Source organism: Morone saxatilis, unplaced genomic scaffold (assembly GCF_004916995.1).
Source record: "Morone saxatilis isolate NCDOM2014 unplaced genomic scaffold, NCSU_SB_2.0 Contig1, whole genome shotgun sequence".
Classification (NCBI taxonomy): Eukaryota; Metazoa; Chordata; class Actinopteri; family Moronidae; genus Morone; species Morone saxatilis.
Window position 1 is genome coordinate 7,613,545 of NW_023339651.1, and position 23,178 is coordinate 7,636,722.

The 23,178-nt window shown below is 39.2% G+C and overlaps 2 protein-coding genes across 4 annotated transcripts in view; one reads left to right on the top strand and one right to left on the bottom strand.

Annotated features, from left to right (window-relative positions):
• On the bottom strand, positions 1-8,120 carry zgc:174164 (uncharacterized protein LOC570656 homolog). The gene is made up of 22 exons (XM_035661888.1): positions 7,950-8,120; positions 7,304-7,410; positions 7,111-7,187; positions 6,947-7,025; positions 6,770-6,846; positions 5,803-5,998; positions 5,641-5,703; positions 5,368-5,439; positions 5,084-5,253; positions 4,858-4,948; positions 4,017-4,150; positions 3,532-3,703; positions 3,133-3,222; positions 2,815-3,004; positions 2,515-2,626; positions 1,915-2,095; positions 1,715-1,801; positions 1,523-1,628; positions 917-1,058; positions 708-801; positions 538-575; positions 1-414 (listed from the first exon to the last, which is right to left on the bottom strand). The coding sequence occupies exons 1-22, from the start codon at positions 8,014-8,016 to the stop codon at positions 291-293; spliced, it is 2,469 nt and encodes an 822-aa protein (XP_035517781.1). The 5' UTR covers positions 8,017-8,120; the 3' UTR covers positions 1-290.
• Positions 7,306-23,178, top strand: part of LOC118328231 (poly(ADP-ribose) glycohydrolase-like) — a 21,401-nt gene continuing 5,528 nt past the window's right edge. The window contains exons 1-13 of one of the 3 annotated variants that reach the window (XM_035661866.1): positions 7,306-7,440; positions 9,019-9,111; positions 9,208-9,296; positions 9,408-10,186; positions 10,600-10,722; positions 11,320-11,406; positions 11,677-11,751; positions 14,991-15,083; positions 16,263-16,417; positions 18,481-18,560; positions 18,656-18,716; positions 18,888-18,963; positions 20,253-20,400. In XM_035661866.1, coding sequence (XP_035517759.1) covers positions 9,209-9,296; positions 9,408-10,186; positions 10,600-10,722; positions 11,320-11,406; positions 11,677-11,751; positions 14,991-15,083; positions 16,263-16,417; positions 18,481-18,560; positions 18,656-18,716; positions 18,888-18,963; positions 20,253-20,400 — 1,765 coding nt within the window. In that variant the 5' untranslated portion in view covers positions 7,306-7,440; positions 9,019-9,111; position 9,208. Of the gene's footprint in view, positions 7,441-8,521; positions 9,112-9,207; positions 9,297-9,407; positions 10,187-10,599; positions 10,723-11,319; positions 11,407-11,676; positions 11,752-14,990; positions 15,084-16,262; positions 16,418-18,480; positions 18,561-18,655; positions 18,717-18,887; positions 18,964-20,252; positions 20,401-23,178 lie in introns of those variants that run through there. The other 2 variants (XM_035661874.1, XM_035661857.1) reach the window with 2 other exon arrangements.

A 23,178-nucleotide genomic window follows, 5' to 3' on the forward strand; every position in this document is an offset into this window, starting at 1 on the left:
AAATACAAAATATTTGGTGATTTATTAAAAATATTTTATGTGCACATATTTTCAATGAGTGATAAACTGGAATCTCATAAAAACACACATATTCCAATAAATATTTACACCAGGCTCATCCACCACCACTTTACCACAATCGACTATAAAAATGTGCTGGCAACAAGTAACAGTGAGTCTATCATTATTATTACAGTGTTTACACATTGTCTCTTCATACTGCGTTGAGCTGACGTTAACTCCATACATTCACAATACAGTTAAAAAATATTTAATAAACAAAAAGAGAATCAGTTTGGTGGCTGATTGGTTGGGATTGGTCTGGGCACTCCGGGGCCCTGCGTTGGAGCCGGTGGTCGTGCAGGGACAGCGCTTGTTTCTGCATTCCAATAATCGAGTTCTCCATATCTGAAACTGACAGATGTAATTGTAAGATGTAATTCAGTTAAACTAGTTATACAGGTTTGCTTGTGCATTGTGTGAGGGCAATATGTATTCAGTGAAATAAAAAAAAAGAAATGTTAAATCAGTTCATACCCAGAAATGGGAACTGAGGTAGCTGGTGGATATCCAGGCTGGAATTAGAAGAAAGAATAACTTATAATTATGTATAAACAGATAATGAAAAACTAATTTTCCTACTGCAAAGTCAACATTGCACTGCATTCCCCGCCATGATAATTGTTAAGAAAAACTAAAATACTTACCCTCTCTGGGGGCGCCTGGGCTGGAGGCTGGGTTGTGGCTCTTGTCTGAACATTGCTGTTTGACTGACCATTTGCATTTTGAGCATTACGTGACCTGTGAAAGAAAGAAATAACTTCTGAAAACCAATAAACTTTTAGTCAAACTATAAGCACTGCAACATTTAAAATAAAATTAAATATCCATTAATATATTCTTAATGTGCGTTTACTTGAGGCGGCTGGCAAAGTTTCCTTTTAGGCACGGGTCCAGGGAATCTCTCCTGAAGATGTAGAGCAGCACCAGAATGAGAAGGACCAGAACAGGAACCACCAACAGGAAGAAGATCAACAGGCCATTCCGGAGGGAGTAGTCTGAGGTAGAAAACATTACATTACTGCATTAGTTACAACAAACAGTCAACATTTATTCCTACCAGATTACCTGCCATCACATCAGTGGTTTACTGATTTTGCAGTAATTTTTGCTATTAAGTTTTTTTTAACGAAAGGACAGACTGACATGATACATTTTCATTTCATTATTAAAATGATCTAATACTGAGACACATTCATCTAAATGCTGCAGCAACAGATGTACTAAGGAGCCACCTCTACCACACCATGCCAGCAGAGGACAGAATGATTAATATATGAGTAATATGAAGCCCTGATATAGGACTGCTATAGGTTTTAGATTACGGTGTATCTAGAGAATTGCTGATTTCCATATGGTGTCCCCAATTAGAGCTTATGAGTGTGGCAGTAGGTGAACTATGTATAGTAGAGTGCCTTTGACTTTCTGTAGACTTTATCTTGAAAAAAATATATAAACCCACCTATCTGAGCAGGACCACTGTCTATGCTGCCACCTCGCCCTGACCTGTCACAGCGAGGCGGAGCCCACCCGTCTTCGCAGTGGCAGTTCCCTTGGTCATTACATACCTGAAGAAAACATTACAACACCAAAGTTAGACTTGGCCTCATTGGCTGGTAACTGAGTAAAGAAAGTCAAGAAATTGCCATCTTACTCCTCGGCCATTGCAGGTGGTGCGGGCATCACAGTCCAAGTCAGGCAGCAGAACAGAGGCGTTCACACACTGAAAGTCCAGGCAGGTCTGAGAGAGAAGGCTTATAACTTATTAACGCAATTAAAATAAGTCATTGAGACATCAGTTGTACTTTAAAAATGATAGTACTGTCAAGTTTCCTGACTTCAAAGCCTGCTTACCTTTCCTTTATCACAAGGGCTGCCAGGGTTAACATAGGCAGGATCGCGCACATCTGGGCCGAGGTTGAAGTCTGCATTAACACAAGTTGACCCTTGAACTACTTGGATACTAACTTGGGCACCAGGGGGGATTGTGGTGAGGTCTACGTTAGTACACTGCACCTTTCCACACTTGGAATTTCTGTAGTGAAGGTTCAAGAGAATACACCCAGTTCACGCAGTTGTTAACGAGTTCAATGTTGTTAGAAAAAATGTGTATCTACCCTTTAACAGAAAAGAAAGTTGCATCAAATATGTTCTTTAAAATGACCATTGTTGATTATATTTAATTGCAAGGCACTCTGTGATAAAACAAACTACCTCAACCTAGTTTGATATTTGATCAGATCATTATAGGAACATAAGTATACCTTAAATATCTTAAATCTACCACAAACAATTTCAATAAGTGGGCTCTGTGATGACTTTCAATCCTGAGACCTTCAATTTAACATGACTGCTGCTGCTATTTTTCTCAGAATTACCGTACACCCTTTATATACTGTATATATCCACAGTTAAGTTCATATCATTCAGTGATTAAAAAAAACAAGTACTTACGCTACACTACATTTGATAAATACGTTGCTGCTGGTCTGTCCACAGTTTCCAAATAAGTTTCCCCTTGTATTTGCATTCTGGAAACAAATATCATCTGCCTTTGTTGCTTGATCTGCCCAAGGGAGACATAAGATCCAAGATCAAATATTAATGACAAGAGAAGTGAATTCATATCTCTCCAGGTGCCTCCTGGTAGACTTTAGGCTAATGTATTATTGACTGGATTATTCATTGTTATGGTGTTATACAAACAAATTAGTTAGCTGCAGAAGTCTTTGTATCAAGCATTATTAAATGTACCTGGTGCAAAGAGATGTTTGCACTGGTAATCATACGTCTGGCATCGGCCCTCATAGCAGTACGCATCCTGACAGGGCAGGCCGTTCATGAGATAGAAGTCATCGGGACAGAGCGCATTCTTGCCATCACAGTATTCAGGAAGATCACAGATGTTGACAGACTTTCTGCATGGTGTTCCAGAAACTCTGATCTAAAACAAGAAACAAATGACATACAGAAATAGAGAAAGAGCCTACTGTTTGTTTCCCCCATGTCCAAGTTATTGCCTCATTTCACTTCAGTCATAAGCTCCATAACTCTGGCCAACATAATGCTGACCTGACAGTTGTCGCAGCAGTCCCCCTCCGCACAGGCGGACCCGCGTGTAAATTTGCAGGTGGCAGCATCACAGCATTTATTGTTGCATTCCTGTATGAAATGAAAACAGAGAAAAACTTACCACCACGGAACAGTACGTGTGTGCACTCTAGCCTGTAAAGCTGAAAGTTAAATGTGTCTGTACACCCTTTTGCATTTGTGTTACACCAAAAAGTTCTTCTTGATTTACAAAGAAGTCCTGATTTTAACTCTTAACATCATCCATTTGCAAATGTCTGTTTTCATATTCAAAATACTGGTTTGCATCATATCACAAACTTTTTAGCTTCATGGATTGCACATTTCTAAACTGAAATTAAATTACAAAGACATTCTCTACAACCCAACCCCTTACTCTACCTCCGGTTTGCCACAGTCACACTGTTCTCCTTTGTCCAGCCGGCCATTTCCACATTCAACAGTGTCAACCACATCTGATGGGGAGGGCTGGTTTTTCAGACACAAGCCTCCTCCACGGAGGATCAGCGTCTCAAAGTCATCTCCACTGCAGGTGCTGAATTTGGTGGAACCACTGCAGGTTAACGGGAAAGACCATAAATTGAAAGATCCTTTTGGACAGACCTCACATTACTGAACAATCTTTGACTACAGAACAGAGGACATTTTGTGTTGTCAGATTACAAAAAAATACACAATATTATTAAAATAATTGATTGTTGAGAGAGAATTCAACAATCTCACAGCCTGAGGGGATTTCGCAGAAACACTGTTGTAAAAGGCACATAATATACTATGTACTGAATATATTTACCATAGGATTTTAACTAAAGCTTTTTTAATTTCATATCAAGGGGGTAAGAAATATCTTCTGGAAGTTGTGTTACCTTGCAGTGGCTGCCATGATGCAGCTGCCTCCATCACACTGGCAGCGCGTATTGTCATGATTCATGCCCAGGTTATGGCCCATCTCATGGGCCACCACAGTGGAGACATAAGACAGCGTTTGTTTCTCGCTGAACTGTGAAAACACACACAATACTTTCAGTACTAACATTCTCCATAGTTTATATACCTAAATACAAAAATAAATATAAAAAAAACTAAAAACAGCTTTGGCTATACATGAACAACAGTGTGTTTAAGTCAAAGCGAATGAAAGCATTTCACTTTATTACTTACTTATTTATCTACTATTTGAATCAGGATATTGAGGAAGAGATCTGGCTTGAAAGGATATTTCAAAAATGTAAGTTGAGTTACATGAAGAAAACAAGTTTTATTTTCAGGAGGGCAGCAAATGTTCAATTAGATTTTGCGATTAGATTTTGTAAACAGGTATAGTTTTTTAGCTGATCAGGAAGGAAAAATGTATCATTTGTGTCCATTATAAATGTTGAAAACTAAATGTCACTTTTAACATAAATTACCAACCTACCATATTCTTTAAAAGAAATCCTTCTAGTGTGACTTATAATGTGATATTAAAACACTCCCACTCACATCACAAAGAATGTAAGGAAGGAGTTGCCTTGTCATGGTGCTTGATAAAACTGTTCAAGTCTAACCTGTCTGACCACTGGGTTATTCAGAGCATGAGACAATGAGCTGCACTTATACAATGTCTTATGAATAATGCAGACAGTATTAGTTACTGAACAAAAGCTTGTGCTGCCAAACCACAATGGTGTCAGCTGGTGTTAGAAGTTAAAAGGGAGTTGAACTAACCACATTGATTCCTCCAGAGGTTGTTACGGAGCAGACGGTGCCCACGAAGGCCATACCTAACACACCTCCTTCATATGCCGTGGACCGACCACTGAGAAAGAAGTTCATCAAGAGATAAGTCACAAATTTGACTCTATATGTCAGAAAAATCCAGACTCTGTGGCTTCTATCAAACAATCTAATTGGATGCGTCAAATAAGTTAAAAAAATAACCCACATTACTTACACAATGAGTTGACCGACATCATGCCTGATCTTTGGTAACAGAGAAGTCATCCTCCACTTAACAAACCTCCCCAACACATCTCCTGCAAAGCCGTCCACATCGAAGGGATTACTATCCTTGAAAATCTCCAGGCCCACCAGCACTACGCGGATATTCAGCTGCTTGTAATACTGGAATAAAACAGAAAATGAAAGCAGAAGATTAGAAAGTGTAGCAAAGCACTAGGACAAAATAAAACATGAGAATTAAGCATCATTTCTGTTACAAACATCTTAAAATCTCACCCCATCCAGCAGATTAGCCATTTCCACCATTTCATCTCGTACCGCTGTCTCATTTTTATTTTTAACATTGTACTGTAAAAACAATTAACACAGTCAATTTCAAACAGTTATCACAGACTAGTTAGTAATTATGGCAAAGCAAAGGAAAAGTACATTCCGTTTCAAGGCTGATGAGTCATTGGGAACAGTAAAAGTGTTCATCTACTTCTATCTAGTCTAAAATCCACTCTCCCTTACATATTACTGAATGCATCCACAGATAAACACACTCACCCTGAGATTATCGACAACCAGTGCCAACTCCACATAACTGGTTTGAGGCAAGTTGCGCTTCCTCTGTTGAAACAACAAACAGTAACGAAGGAAAGCAGTCATATAAAATCTCATGTTCACACTATAAATATAAGTTCAAGTGAACGTGGTGAGCTTCCTAACCCGCAGCAGAGAGGTCAGCGATTGGCCAGGCTCAAAGGGTTCATGGCTTTGTGCTGATGGTGGAGCCTCATTGACAACCCCACAGGTGACGGGGTCGGACTGAATGTCCGTTAGGCGGTACAGGAGGTGCTCGTTGGTGGCAGACCGCGGCACAGGCTCAAGTCCATAAGTCTCATTTCCAAGGAGGATCACACCCCTGCAGAGATGTAGTGAATAGCAGTTACACACCATAACAGAAATGCTTTCTGTCTGTGCCAAAGGGAGTGGTAATCCCATACCAAGGCATTACAACACATGATGTACTTATTGAGGAAGAGAGGAACAAGAGAATAACCTATTAAACCCAATACACTTCCTTTAATAAGTGCCTTTAATAAAATATGCCTGAGGTAAAGGAAGAGTAATGTGAATGATTTTCATTTAAATAGATGTCTGTGGTCGCGAAAAACACGTAAGGCCCTATCTACAGCCACTGTTTGGTTTGTCTGTTCAGGGCTACTGTAGAAAAAAACAGCTCATTCTAAGGTAACAAAAACACAAAGATTCCTATATTCAGTTGATTATACACTAATGAAAACATAATTCTGAATATTATATTCAATTTCTGCCAATAGATCCCCCCAAATGTTACACACTGGATTAATTAAAATCTTTGACATTGCCACTTTAACATGTGACTAAAATAAGTATCACATCTTAACGAGAATGTCTTCTAATACTGATATACCGTTGTATAAAATGGCAAATATATGCACACGTTTAAAAAAACACAAGTTCAAAACTTCAATAAAGTGACTTTGTTACTCTGGATCATTAATTTGGACAACTAAATATTGTGAAACAATATGATCCTACAGTCACCATACGGTTCCACTGAGAGTCAATAAATGTTCATATTCAACCACAGCTCCAGATCCGTGTATCACTAAAACGTACGAATTAGACAAAACAATAGAGATATTCAAACCTGAGGCCAGAGCATGTGCTGAGCGCTACCAGTGAATTCTCATATCCCTCCACTTCTCCGTGGTAATAGCAATGCACCTGGAAAAAGAGAAGTAAAAACTGAATAGTCAATAGTCAATACTCAATAGTTGACGTTCAAACCAGCCTAACTAACCAGAACAAGCAAGTATCAACCTACGCGTGGTTTCGGATATGATGCCTTGTGGTTACCAGAGGCGTCACTGGAATACTGAACAAAGTTTGGGTGTAGAAAATCTCTGACAAGAAGAGAAAAAAAATACATGGGATAATTCATCTTAAGTATTAACAAGGATTTACAATAATGTCTGTAACTGTACATACCTGTTCTTTTGTAGATGAAGGATGTGCTTTGTGTCGTTTATATTGAGTGCATATGATATTGTCTCGTCTCCATATTTCTGAAATGGGGCAAAACCATTGATAGTATATATATAAAAAAAAAAACAAGAAAGCCTTCTTGTTCTCATATTCAAATTTCATTTAAAAACATAATTTAATCAGGTTTGTTTCCTACCTCTTTTGACTGTTGTGTTCTGTTGAGGCTCCTTGTCCATCTATGGATCACCTGAGGATTTACAATGGAGTACTTGGAGAGTTGTGACGTAAACCCATTGTAAATACCTGGAAGACAGGCGAATACACAGAGAAACTGTAAGTATTGAGAAGGTTAATTATTTCTAACAAATTCAAATAAACTGAATTCAACCACATAAAAAAGGAAAATGATTTAAGTCATATTTAGGCATTTCTTTTTTAGAGTTACTTTACAACTGCTTCCTGTTGTGACCTGTGTAATGTCTGTATCTAAAAAAGCTGTATATACTGTACATAACTCTCTTTTATATTTTTATTATAACTTGTATCCATTCTTTTTTCTATTATTTCTTTCTGTGTATTTTTTTTTTATCTATTGTGTTGTATATGGAGCTCTTGTAGCGAGTCTATCTTATCTTATCTTATTCTTTGATCCAATTATGTCCAAAAAACAAACAAACCAACAAAACAACAAAACAAAGATCATAAGCAGGCTTTTAGACAAAAAGATAAAACTCAATATGCCCAACCATCGTTGTTGGCGTATTTAAAAGAAAAACAAGCTCCTTTTTTCCTGCTCCATCGAAACTCTACCCAACATGTAACCCAAACCAACTGTGCCTCACCTTCGTTGTAAATCCCAGAAACGTAAGACAGCAAGAAAACAGCAAATAAAGTGTATTTTCTGACCATGATCGTAGTAAAAATCTAAGTCTAACTGTGAGAGATTATGATTGTGTCCCCATTAGACCGACGCTATGACTTCTGTTAATGAACAGAAGGTCCGTGTTTTTGCTTCCAGGTGCGTAATGATGGGCGTGGCTATGTACAGGTGAACAAGGAGAATTAAAAAAACAAACAGAAACCAACCATGGAGTGACAAGACAGTAAATATTTGTTGAATGACTTAGTTACCATACAGATAGGTATAACATATGCTTAAACAATACTACTTTCTTCTCGTCTAACTTTCTCAAGTGGGTGAGTTTATGCCCACTGTCATTCCTCCGTTCATTGGCATGGTTAATACATGGGATAATGTCTAAATATATATAAATATATACAGTTAATGGTCTAAACAGACGTATGTTTCAGACGGTGCCTGAATCTGAATGTGTGCCCAACTGGCTAAAATAACCGTTGCAGTTGTGAACGTTGAGAACAGGTTTCGGAGATCTCGCGTTATTTGAGTAGTTGTCGCGTCACACACACCCGGAAGTGTTTTGGCGTTTAGCAGCGTAGCAACGTTCAGTAACAGTAACAAATATCATTGTGCGTTTTAACACCAACAAAGACCAACAAATGTTTTCATGTTGTACTTTAAAAGGTATTTCTAACAGGAAGCTTGCACTTTACATAAAACCCGCTCAAGTATTCCGAGTCAAGCTATTGTTGACAACCCGATGTAGCCCAAAGCTAGTTAGCATGTGAGCTAATAATAAACTATGATTGAACTATGATTGACAGTTGTTTCTGGACAGTGTTGGATAACTACGACCTAAGACAAATATCTGAAGGATATTAAAATACAAAAGAGCTTCTTTCTGCCTCGTTAGATACTTAACTAACCATAGTTAATCAGGCAACGTTACTTAGTTACTTAGCAACACGGACAATTATGTCTTTAAGTTAAGTACCCGTGTGTGCTATTGTGAAATAGATTGTGTCATGTATGGCTGCATACCGTATTTTAAGATTTGCTCACCTGTTGAAGAAAGGACTGCCCAGGAAACAAGTTTGGACAAAACCAAAAAACACCTCATTCGTGGTGTCGGCTCAAGTTGTATTGTGAGTATACATTGTGTGTGTGTCTTCAAATAGCCAAGATGCCAAGACGCACATCTGTCTCAAAATAAAGTTATGTGTTGCTTTCTCCCTCTCTAGAATGACTGCTCTGACAGACTTTGAACCTTTAGCAAAGAGACTCAAGGTTGATATCAAAGCCCCAACGTCCCCTTCATCTTCTGTCAAAGGTAATTTGGTTAAGTACACTTTTTCTGGCAGTGTATATGCTGAACAAGTTATTGGTTTCATTTTACTATATCCCCCCTTTGTAAAACAGTATATTCTCTTTTATTCTTCAGTCTCAATTTTAGGTATTCAGAGCAGAGACAATGAGACAGTAGGTCAAGAAAGGAGGACAAACAACACAGAGACGAAGATGAATATACAGCCAAAGACCGGAGATGTTTTGCGAGGTGTGAAGACGAAGGGTTACCGTCAAAGAATTGGTCCCAAACAGCAACACAAGTTCAGAAATACTCTTGAACGATGGTTGGTTAAGCCCTCAAAAAACCCAAATGCAGCCGAAGTGTGCCAAACCCAAGAGGATGTACAAATGGCCGATGATGGCGACTTTCAAAGCACCTCAGCGCAGTCTCTGCACTGCCAAGATGCTGAAAAACCCGCTCTCTCTGACTCCGATGAAGAAACCCAACCCATGACACCACAAGCCCTGGATGAAGACAATCCTGCGTCGCCGGCTTCCAAGGATTCTGCAGGGAGTGGGCTTATGCAGACGCTGCACAACAATTATGACGGATTAGAAAAACAAGAAATGGAGACATGCTCAGCAAGCACAGAGGAATCTGTCAAACACAATACCAAAATAACAGACTTCTTTTCAGGGACCTCATCGTCGGGGACCTCGTCGTCGGGGGCCTCGTCGTCAGGTTTACCTGTGAAGCGGGGCAGGCCAGATAAGTTTCCAGGCAAACAAGCTGCAGACAATGAATCTAGCGCTGCCCAACCTGATGTCAAATGGCTGGGGACGCCAATCAATGAGCTAAAGAGAATGCCTGAATGTGGCGGACCACTTCCTCCACTGAAGAATGTGCCTGGCCAGCACACTGTGACGATACGGGTTTGAGCAATTCCTTCTTGTTTAAACTATTCACAGCACATTCAGGTGGTTTAGTAATTTAATGTCTTACAGGTTCATGCTGCTGCACTGTGTTTTTTGAAATGTAGAACTTATTGTAGTTTGTTTCTTTACCATTTCTAGACTATAAACTGTAGGGTCAAAATGATTCATTTGAACGTAGGCAATCTGTCACTGAGGACCTGCAACTTTAAGTGACGTAACATTGTGACAATGTCTCTAAGTCGGCTCGTTTCAGCAGTAGTTTGAACAATTTAAATATTTATTGTGGAGCCTTTCAGAATGATTTGTAAAGGCAAGAAGTTAACATGCAACAACATGATCTTTAATATGATCATTATTCTTTGAGTTTCTCACATATGTTCACTGATGTTTTCATTCTCTCCCTTTCACAGACAGACCTTCTTCAGAATGGTAAAGTTCCTGTTCCATATCCTTCTAAGTTCAAGGATACTTGGGATGATGTCCACGTCAAGATGCCCTGTTCTAGTTGGAACCTGTTTCCTGTAAAAGATGAGGTAATGGCCCGAGTGTTCACAGACCTGCCAGTATAAAAAACTATTTTAGGCATTGATTATGTTATTAGGATATATAAATGACACATCCAAATATGTGCTAGACTGCTTATAATTTCACATATTGCGCACCAACGGTTCAATATGGATCGTGTAAACATCGCAGTCACATTATATGCATCGCTGAAGACACATTCAGTCTGTTATTCCTACCAATGAGGATGATAGGATGAACACTTGAATATTTAATACATTTTACAAAGTGTTGTTTAAAAGTGTTAAAATACATCTTTAGGTAAGACTGTCATGTTGTTCCCTACCCAAACAGGCCTGATTCACGTTCACTTTTCATGTCTCAAGTCTGCATGTGTATGAATAAAACACAAATTACTGTATGGAAATCATGATGAACCATGCTTATAAAATTAATTCATGAAATCACTGCAGGGAACGGGCACAACAACACAGTGCTGTTATTCTTTGCATATGAATAATAATAATTATTATAATAATAATAATAAAGTATAATCTAATCTAATCTATATGAAAAGCAAACTGAATTCATGCTACAGAGACCTAACAAAGGTTGTGCTCCCACAGAAAACACGAGAACTGCAGAATAAGAGTCGGTGGGAGATCATCAAGGAAACTTTAAACAAGAAATTTACAAGCCCATATGAGCTAAAGGTAAGTTACACATCTGCATCCATTTATTGGCAAGACCAAATGTATTTCACTTCATAGAATGAGGGGCTCAGTGCACTTTAGTTGTTGTTACTAGACTGTACCATAAGATGGCGTCATGAGCCCAGAAACTGAGAGGCGCACAGTCTCTCAGAATTTGAAAATTTGTGGTTTTAATACATATACTGTATGTAGTGTTTCTAACTAAACAATTACAATACAGATTTATTTTGCATCTCCATTTTATATAATTATATAATTTGTTTGTTACAGGATGCAATATTGAACTACAGTGCCTCAAATGCCAAGAAATGGGACTTCACAGCATTACATTTGTACTGCAGTAAGGTAAAACAGTATAAACATCTGTTATGTTTACTGATCTTTTTATGAATGTCACTGAACCCAGAAGTAGTGAATGGAGTTTCTTTTCTTCTTAAAACCTCTTTGAAAGAGTCATTGAATTAATACTGGCATCCAGACATGTAAACACAGATGGACACACGTTGAAGATGTTAAAGGTTTAGCTGTAGACTAATGAAACATCAACTGTCCAATCATGGCACGTGATCGCCCAACAGAAGGTATCGTAAACCAGTGTCAGTGCTTCTCACAGAGCTCGGGTCAAAGAAAGTGCAGATGGCTCATTAGTTAGTGATTATCTTCAGTTTGTGGAAGATACAGTGATACGGATGTCTCATTTGACACCAGCCTAGATTTAGCTTGGTATGAACAGTATTTAAGTGGCATTGTAAATCAATATCGATGTAGTCACCAAGTCAGGAATGTATGCTGTATAATGAGACTGTCACGTAGAGTGATTGAGAGTCAATATGTTTAAAGTAAATACTTGGTAAAGTGTGGGAATAAAGTTTCATAGGTTTTGTGAAAAGGTTTATTCTGTATTGTTCCAAGGATTTATCAAGCATTATGAGTGTGTATGTGCACATCTTTGCAACATTGGATAAGAAAAAATGTTTTATTATTTTTTTATTTTCTTTATAGGCCAAAGATAAGATAGGCATGGGTTGTATCATTATGGCCAGAGCACTGTTGGTTCATTGGTTGTCTTCTCCAGTCTCATTTGGAGGCCATCCATCATCTGTTGTCTTGATGCGCTCTGCGTCATCCTGTGTAGAGAATCAGGGAGGGCTGTACTTTCTGGCTCATGAAAGGGAATATTCCATTTGGAGAGATGGGCCATGTTGTGACATGAGTGTTTTTATACTAGAATCCGTGAACCTGTAAGATAATAGGCTTTATATCCCTTATCGCACAGGAGCACTCATCCACTCTGTTTTGTATGGCATCATCTAGAATACACCAGCTAAATTTTTTGAATAATATCTCACATCTCAGGAAAAAAAGTACATGTAGAGCTTTTCTCTTGAATGCCAGTATGTCAAATGTGTCATTTTGCACAAGAACAGTAATGGATTTCACACAGGAAAATGTTGCAGGCCTTTAGAGGCAAAGTGGGAGTATAGAAAAATAATATAATGTTTTGCCAAAAGGTCACAGTTAGTAACGTGTCAAAAATGGCTGACATTACATCCCAGAGAATGCTTTACTCCAGCTTTATACCGTTGAATCAATTGTATCCTGTATGTATGTCATCATCAATCATGCAATAATGGGAATTTTATTAGATAAAATCTGAACATGTTAAGAGGCTTTAGCCATAGTGGAGCTTTGCTGCTGCAGCTAGATTGGATTGTATCTACTGGAATACATCACATATATTTAAATAGAGTTGTATTTGAACTGAGGTGCCACGTAATTGTAACGCATGAAATGAAACATTTGATCACTCACTTATTTGTTGATTGAATTGATTGGTTGTTCAGTAAACACCAAATCTTATATATGACCCTACAGTTGTGAAAATGTAAGGTGTCACAATTGTGTTTTATGTTAGACACGTGCAGGTAACCTTTTTTTATGTCATTGTAGATCACACAAAATATATTTGCTTCATTTATGCCCTTTTATTACAAAGCTGACACACACAGTTCCTCTAAACGAAGAATGTTTAATTCTTCTGTCCCTGCAGAATTTATTCACAGCTTGACTGAGTAATGAATCTGTGTTTTTAATAGTCTAATATGCTGAAGGTGTGGTAGCAATTAGGCTACATGTACAGTACCTCTAATATATTGATAGAAAGCAGCTCATATAGCTCACAGAATATAGTGTTGAAGTTTGTTTAGACATTTCATTTTAAAAACAATCAGAGAGGATCCTACGCGTTTGATTTATTTCTAGTGCAACATGCAAGCAAAATGGGGAATTGCAAACAGTGCAATGTAATGTACGCCATTTTTGTTACTTTTCCCCTGGAGATGCCATATTGGAGACACTGTAGCAGAATAATTTTGAGTGTCAGAGAAAAGTAGACATGAATGGCATAGAGTGACGGGCCAGGCAGCTTCATTGAATATTCATCTCGACACGCACACCTTATGAATAACTGAAAAGCAGTTGACGGACAGCATCGGTTTTGTTCATTTCTCTTTCACCAGCCCCAACCAGTGTTGTATTTACGGTTATGAGCGTGCAAGTCTTTTATTTTTACATGGTCACACGTCCGCAGACGCAGCCGAGCAGATTGCTTTATTGCTCGGAACTGTGGGGATTCAGAACAGGAGTTGGCGTTGTGTTAAATCTGTATGGGAGCTCTGGTTTCTCACTGCTCACACCCCCGCATCTTGCTTGATTACTTTGTCAGTTTGGTGTGATGTACAGACCTGTATCAAGTCATAGAGAGAGTTAAGTTCAGTTGATTTGATGTACTGTCTTCTGCTGATTTAAAGAGCTTGGCTTATACTATCTCAGCTATATCCACTCCCTCGCCCTGTCAACTGCCTTCATTTATTACGCCCATAGGAACAGTTTACAATGTCAACCAGGTCATTACTTATGACAGTGTTTAGTCAGGCTTCCTTTGCCATAATATAAATGTCCCAGGCTAAATCACCAGTCAAGGCTCCTTGTTCTGGGAACACACTGTCCTTTCTATTTCAAATGCTTGGTCATTTGCATCTCTTCCAGAAAGACTGTTTAATCAGCTGGCATGGCCGTGCAGCCTTGATGAAATTGCTCTGTGATTGATCATTCTGACATTTTGTAGCAAATATGGGTGTAAACAGGGGTTGCATATATTGTCTTAGATATGTCGGAGCACTAAGGCAGTGTTGTGAAGTCATGGATGGTTGATATGTTACTTTAATCTTCGGTGCTGGTGATACTATTATAGACAAACTGTCTGGCTAAAGCCCGAATGTTAATAATATGAACTCCTATAAATGTTTAATACTAGCTGTTTTACATCTGCAGGCACAGTATTGTATTACAATTATACTAATTTTTATTGAGGGGTATTGCTTTTCGATGTTCTGTATTGCTTATATGTAATTAATATTTGTTTCTCTGTAAAATTGTACTTAAAGTCTCAACATTTTGGTATGGATCAGAGCTGTTAATGTTATCTGTCCTTCTCAAACTAATCATCCCCAGCATCTAATAATGTCACAGCTGAGTTTTGTGGCAAAACAACAAACATAAACAGATCTCTTGCTCTCTCCAAGGTCCTGGAGCCTGATGCGGCTGAACATCTGTTTGACGCCCTGCTGCCAGACATGGTGCAATTAGCACTGAGAGCATCTGAGCTCTGTACCAAGGTAAGAACCATTACTAACCAACAGGCACTGCTTCACTGGACTGTAATACAGTAGATCACTGCAGCAGGTTGATCCCAAAGGTCACGACATGACAAATAATCTTGTAAAATGGTGGTAAAAATGGTGAGGTCAAGGCACATAGCTATTGAGGGTCATTTGTCCGATGTTTTATAGTCCTTTTGGTCATCTGTTTCTTTGGTGTGTGGATGATAAACAACGTGTGTTTGTGTTCATTAAAAGGGCTTTTGTGTATTCATTTGGCCAAGCAGCCAATCTAATTAGTTTTCTCCTTTCTTTCCGTAGTATCTGTGTGTTTAATTTGTGTGTTTAATTTAGTGTTTAAATTAATTTAAAACTCAAAGTGACACACACACATAAAAACGTCAACCAAGCAAACAACACTGAAACAGTGTTTAGTGATTTGTGCTGTGTAGGCCATCAAAACTAAACATCGGTCTACACATTAGAAGCATAGAAAGATGTGTGTTAAAGTATAAGAGTTGATTTCTGTCCTCTAATGATTTCTGTAAATAGTTAGTTTCTTTTGATGGATAGAAAATTGAGCAGCTAGTCTAAAATTAAGCTAAAATTCTACCGATTCTGCTGAAAACTGTGTTTGCTCACAAGGCCGATAAATAAAAAATGTCTTGGCCATTGGCAGCCCAGGTCTCTAAATATCTGCATCGGCGTCGGCCATTGAAAATCCCATATCGGTTGACCACTAATCTGTGTTTGAGGTGGAGAGATGAAGAAATCAATACTAAAGAAAAATGAATGGGCTCTTACATTGCTGATCTATTACAACATATAAACCTGTTAAATAGCTTGCAATTTTAATTTAATGTGTTGAATATTAAAGAACTATAAATTGGTCATTTCCAAACATTTTGGTCATTTTACCTGTCGGTCCATGTTCCTAGGGCAACAAGCCCTCCCATAGTCATTACAGAATTGCTAATACACATGCACTGTTTATTTATAAACCCATAACCTTTATTAGGAGTATGGGTCTCCGGTGAGCAAGGGTTGAGGTTGATTGTAATTATGATGGGTGATTCAAGAAGTACAGAGTGGTGCCAAATTAGTATATTTATACAACGTACTTCAATGTCTCGTTTGGCAAATTGACAAAACAAATTATTTTGACCTTCCTTCGCTTTACCCCTGTTCCTCCTCTAGCCGATACCCCTCCTCAAGGGAGGCATGAACCACTCCATCACCATGTCTCAGGAGCAGGTGGCATGTCTGCTCGCCAACGCCTTCTTCTGCACCTTCCCCCGACGCAACTCCAGAAAGACCGAGTACTACAACTACCCAGACATCAACTTCTTTAGGTAATTTAGGGATGTGGTTGTTTCATACATGATGTTACACGATCAGGTTGTAAATGATGCTGCTGTGACAACTTTCCATGAGGGGGCACTAATGTATATGCTTTCCTCACGTATCATTGTATCTTCTGGCTGGGTTTACATTGTATATCTATTTAATTACACATGAGCAAACACTATCTTATAACGAGTGTATTCATCAGAGACAGTGATCAGTCTGACTTATTTACACACTGATCAGAAAGAAATCAGGTTTTAAAAAAAATCAGTCAGTTTTGAGCTTTTCTTTGTGTAATCACATTTTAAAGTACAGGGCAGACATTTCTATTAGCCTGTTCTACTCACCAGAACTATTCAATATAATGTGAGTTATTTTTTTGCCATTCTATCTTTCTCTGGCACTTGTCAGTTTTACCAGAGTAATAAATACAAATATGACAAAGAGGAGAGCAAAAGGGTCTTCTTTTAATCCCTGCAAGCTTTCACTGGAGATCGTCTGGGTGGTGTAATGCAAAATCAGTCTGCAGATCACTGCTCAGTCATGTCCCCCATCTCTTTTGGCATCAAAGTGTAATTACCTAAATGGAACAGGGAATTAGATTAACATTGACTCAGATGGCTGCTTTTGACAATGGAGAAGGCCATTGGCTGTTTTGCAGAAGGCTGTAACAGAGTTCAATCGCATCAGTATTTCATTCACATGAAGGTTTGGCTGGGAGTTGAAAGGAAAGCCAGAGTCGTCTTTTTAGCCTGCCACTAAAATCTGTCCTGAATCACCAATTTGGTGCGGGCCAGATATTAAATGTTTTGAAGTGTGTGTTTTTTATCATTAAATTATTTTTGTTTTATTACTTTTGGTAATCATCTGAGGGATTTCTGTATTTTTGCTTCACAGTAATAGGTAGAGAAAATAAAAACAAAGCTTTTTATCTGCAGATATTCTTTTATCTCAATGCAGACTTCTCATTTACATCAAGATAAAACGATGGCACTTCAGCAAACTGTATTTATTATTTTGAAGTACATTTAACTCCAGCAGAGTTTCCAGGCTGGGTTTCCCTGTTGAAAAGTGTTCTCTGGTTCGGATGATGCAGAAACCCAGCTGTTAGACATACTGAAGTCACTTATACCCTTTCCTGAGTTACATCACTGCTTTCTGGACATCTGTGGGGGGTATATTGATGTTATATAATTGCGTATTAACTTTATTTCCCAGACCATATTGCTATTTGTTACTAAAAGTCACTAGTGGCTAGCTTGTGTCAAAAAAGTATGCCCTGAGGACTGCATGGAGCACAATTTTTTCTAAGGGCCACACTGACAAAAAGTAGAAATTAATGCAGGAGTTGACTTCGACGAAGGAGCTTCCTGGCCCCTGAAGGGCTCTCAGTGCATCAAGCTTTTGTCGTTATTTTGTTTCTTTCTATTTATTATGGCATGTGAGTCGGGCTGTGTGGTTCTTTATAGAGTTTGCTCGGGAGGGAGATGGTGGGCTTAATGCTGAGTGCATTCAAACCCACCCATTGCACCTCGCTACCAACAGCTTTGTGTGTGTTATTTTTCCGGGGGATTGACCTTTTTTGCCTCCTGAGGACACTGTTGCTTTAAAGGGACACAGGGCTTCTTAATGTATCCCCAAGGAGGGAGCCCTGTTTCCCTCTCTGTTTCTTTTTTTGTGTGAGTGCTGTGAAGTGGCACATGAGTGTGACTCTTTGATGGCAAGCCTGGGGCAACTCCATTGTCGTAACAACGAAGGAACTCCTACATAATCGGCGAGTGACTGAATGGGAAGCTGAGTGAGGGATGAACTAATTCATATCAAAAGTTAAAGCATGACTGAACTCACATGGCCAAAGTGGAGGTCTTGTGTCTTTATGGTGCTGGTTATACAGAGAGTAATTTTTCCTTTACTTGGCTGTAGTTATTTAATCGTTGGAGAAACTGAAAGACTTGGTGGTTGGCTGTGATGCCATATATAACCTGCTTTCTTACAGAGGAACATAATAGTAGTCAAATATCAACAAGAATTGAATTAAATTAATTCATAATCTCTTCTGGCCCCTTAGACTGTTCGAGGGATCCTCTTCAAGAAAGATTGAGAAGCTGAAAACCCTGATGTGCTATTTCAAGAGCTTCACTGAGGAAAGTAGGTGTTCAGATTTCATTTTCAAATACCTTGTTATTGATGTAAAGTAAGACACAATATTGACATTTCTCACTTCCCTTTTTTGGGCTTTTTAGAGCCTACTGGACTTGTAACATTTACACGAAAAAGCCTGGACAAACCTCTGAATTGGAGAAGGTGTAGTATATTGACACTGTAATCAAAGAAAAATGTTATTACCACCATTAGCAGTAGTAGTATGTCAATTGTTTCTGCCACAAATCCCTGCAGTCTAAATTCAAGCATGCAAAGATCCAGTGTCTCAACTGTAGCTCATAACTAAAAAACAATGAATTCTTTGTGTTTCAGCTTGCAGACTCCACTCACAAAGCTCCACATTACTTGTGAAGGGTCCATTGAGGATGATGGTTATGGAATGCTTCAGGTAAGACACAGAGAAGGGGAAGTTCACTTGTGGAAAAGATAACATGATAGTATGATTTAGAAGGACTTTACCTTGCAGAATCCTCCTTTTCCTCGAAGGAGCTCTTAGTTTGAGAGACACTTCTCCGTGTGCTTGGTTCCCATCCTCTTTTCCCTCTGTTGTAGTCAATCACCGAGCCACCGCATTCTGGAGTCTTTCACCCAGAATGCTTACTACTGCTGAAAAGGCCTTTGAGGGAGCCTGTGACACGTTGCAGGGAGTGCGTGCTGGGACTGGGGTCGAGGCCTCTGAGCCTCCTCTGCTCTTTGTGTCGGCCATGCTTCCTTTACACTGTCAGGATGGCCCGCTCTGCCTTTCACCTTTTGTTTGCCTCCAGTTGCCACAAGCTGACAGTTGACGTGCACACATGACCAGCTCCGGGGCACGCTGCGGTCCGGATTGATGGATGCTCTGCTGGGGTGGGGGTGGTCCTGACAGCCTGTCAAAGCACACTTTTGAGGCTGGCTCGCTGTCCCAGAGTTGAGTGACCAGTTTGGGGAGATCTGCTCTCAGACTGCTGCTCACCCCTTTGCAGCTTCTTCCTGGGGTTGTGATGGGGGTTGGTCTGGGCTGTCTACAGGCCAATGAGCAACAACTGTCAGTCCTGAAAATGGATTATATGTTCCACATGGCTGCTTTCTGGCTAAAAAAATGAGTTGTCATGCCCTGTGTCTGAGCTGAAACGATGACATGAATATTTTCTTTTGAATCATAAAGAGGCTGAAATAAACAAGTAAATCATTGTCACAAATCTGCCCACAAACCTGAAAGAACACAACCAGCAAAAGATATCACAGGCATCAGTCAGCAGTCAGTTTAGCAGCATGTTATGACTGGAGGGAGATGTTTGCTTTGGACCGTAGGACTGCTCTCTTGTTTTGATGTTTGCTACTGGCAGCAGCACACTTAAGTGCTGTTCCTCTTGAGAGTTCATTTTGGCATGGGGGACAGATGTCTGAGTAATGCCAGCACCTCAGGCCTCCTTTCACAATCGGCTTGTCAGGGATTCTGTCACAGATAAAAGACAAAGGGCTGAGACCCTTTCATGAGGTGTTTTACTCCTGTTGTCCAAGTTTGGAAAACTATACATTTCACAGTCAAAGGAAATGTTCAGTTACTTTCATCTAAATTGTGTTCGCAGTTTTGTTTTATAAGAATATGTGCATGTGACTAAACAACTCAGTAGATTCTGCAAGGGCATGGATGTTCCTTTGTGTGTTTCATCATCAGTGATCTGTCTTGATTTTCAGGTGGATTTCGCCAATCAGTTTGTGGGAGGAGGGGTCACCAGTTCTGGTCTAGTTCAGGAGGAAATCCGTTTCCTGATCAACCCCGAGCTTATTGTTTCTCGACTCTTCACTGAAGCCCTGGATCATAATGAATGTCTGATCATCACAGGTCAGTGGTCACCTTGTTTAACAATAATTTCCACTGAAGGAATCACACTATTCAATTATTCATGATTTAGTCCGTTGATCCAGATCAGATCAATAATGCCCCGGCTTCACTTTTCTTATGCTTGACATATAATTTGACAGAGGAAACACAATGGGCATCTCTAGTCACACACAGCATGGCGTGCACATTGCACACCTCCAATTTACCCCATCCTGGCCCAGCAAGAGGCTAAAGGATGTTTGTGGCAATTGCCCTGTTTTCTGCATCTGTCCTTGTCACGTTTCCTTTTGATTGGCTGCAAAGGGGAGAGTCACATCAGTCGGGAGTTGGAGATTGGGCTGTCCTGATTGCTCTGTTGGGTCTTTCTGTTGAGTAATTCCCATTGACTTCAATATTGAGTGGTTGCAACAAACAACAAGGCTGGGATGGCTTAGTAAGACCAAGTAACAAGAGCTAGACTTGAGGAGTCCCAGCAGGAGGCTGATGGCTCCTGTCTGTTTTTTTCTTCTTTTTTGTAAATCTGTCTGACACTTTGTCTAGCCTGTAGCTGCTTGATTGCGTTTGATGAAGACGTTACACAACGGATGTTATGTAACATAGTAATAGCTAGTCAAAACTAAAGGAAGCCTACACAACTGTAATTCTGCAACAATAAAAACCATTTAAATCACTAATGTCTGTATATTATACCTGGGTCAATAAAAATCATGACCTCTTTTTAAATAGATCTTTTGAGCCATGTCTGAATACATGCTACCTGACATGAATTAAATAGCTGTGCAAAAGCAAATGGCAGCTCCCTGCCTTGTAACTGCTACAGTGAATTTAATCCCAACAGTGCACAATGAAGTTTAAACATAAAACTAGTGGTTTTTTGTTGTACATGTAAATACACTTGTGCCCTGTCATTGTGTTCTCATATAGGCTTAAAGCAACATCAATATTTTTATACTAACAATGAATCAAATGACTATAAGTTGTTACTCTTCAGTTCCCCTCAGCTCTACAGGGTGTTTCAGCGCATTGTTTCTGATTTCCAGCTCCTAGCTTTATTGTTTTGGCTCATTCTCACCACTGTCATCAGCGTTGTTTCCAGAAACAGGCAGATGTTCAGCACCAAATGGCAGATAGACAAAGTTAGCAACTAGCTAAATATATTAGCTGCTAATTGGTCAATAGCTCCTGATATTTCCCTCAGGAGTTGGTGGGAAAAGGAGGGTCAACAAGACTTAAATTCACCAGAATGTTATGTTTAAATGAGTAATAATCAATTAAAAATGCCCATCACCCGTACATAGATGAATTGCCTTTATATTGCATAACAAGTCGGTTTAAGGAAGTGAGGCAACAGAGCCTCCACCCTCCTGATCGGCAATCATACCGCTGCATCAGGTCTTCTCGCTTTAGTGGAGTCACCTTCAGACTTCTTCCCGGGCATCTATTCCTCGCTTCCACTTACGCCACTTAACTTTATTACTGGGGCCCAGAATTAATTATAGCTGGAAGACCTGCCCAAGACCTGCTCCGCTAATGGACTCTTCCATTCCATCATCTTTATTAAACCCTGCCCATATCTCTTGTCCCCCTGTTGTAAAAGTCCAAGCCATAGCTGCATTGTGGCCATGTGGTAAATCACATTCCCCTCTGATACGTTTTGGCATACAGTGGGGGAGCTAATGGATCTTACCTCTGCACTGAAATTTGCAAAAGTGCCCAGGCCTAATTGAATTTTCCTTGATTGCTAGATATCTGGCTGCCATAGGGGCGGTCAAAAGTATAAACAGTATCAAGGAGAAGTTATATGATTCGTTGATGGCAGTACTGACCAGAAAATGCGTAGCAGGCTTGACGCAAACAGGAGATATAGGGAATTTTTTCTTGACTTTATTTGAAACCTACTTTTGACAGTATTTGATGTTACTGTAACAGTGTTATCCTTGTTTGTTTACATGCAAATGTCCTCAGCTGCCCGTTTTTGCCTCAACATGGCAATGAGATGCGCCTCTGACCTTTTACAGTCTCTTGTCCACAAGAAATTTGAGACACTTTTTGTTTTGATGTATTTACACATGAATGGAACAACCTTCAGGAACATTGTGAATTATACCTGCTGATTTTTATGCAACCTATTTGTTATTTAGAAATCATTTCTAATAACCAGACACATCTTTCCTTGGCCAAACAATTTTTAAATGACAAATGGATTGCATATAAAAAATCTAAATCATAAAGGTTATTCCTTTCAAACGCAAATATGGTTGATCATAGAGTTTGGTATTTTTGGAGGACCAGCGAAGGTCAGGTGTTTGAATAGTTTGTATGAAGCCATTTAGTTTTATGGTGGGAGCATTAAACATCAGCTACACCAATGGTCTGTGGTATCTCATGGTGAACTTAACATGCTTTACATTTCTATATCTTATTTTTAACATCACTAGAATATTTAAAAATATTCTTAAAGTAATTTCATTGTATTGGTAAATTATTGAACTGTTTAATTTAGAGTTCATTTGGCCAACTTCAAGAAGCGATTAGTTTTCCACTTGGCTGTTTTCTGTCGCTGTTGTAATGCATTAGTTGAATTTTAAAGCTGAATATTCATAATATACTTACATAAGGAATGCCACTCTCAACATGGTATTGAACAGCGCAAACAAACTGGAGATTCTGTTATCTTATGAGCCAGAAATCTGATGAACGAGCAGACCATACCTCCTTTTTCTCATCCATAAATTATGCTCATAGCATAAGAGCTCTCGGTTTAGTGTTGATACAAAT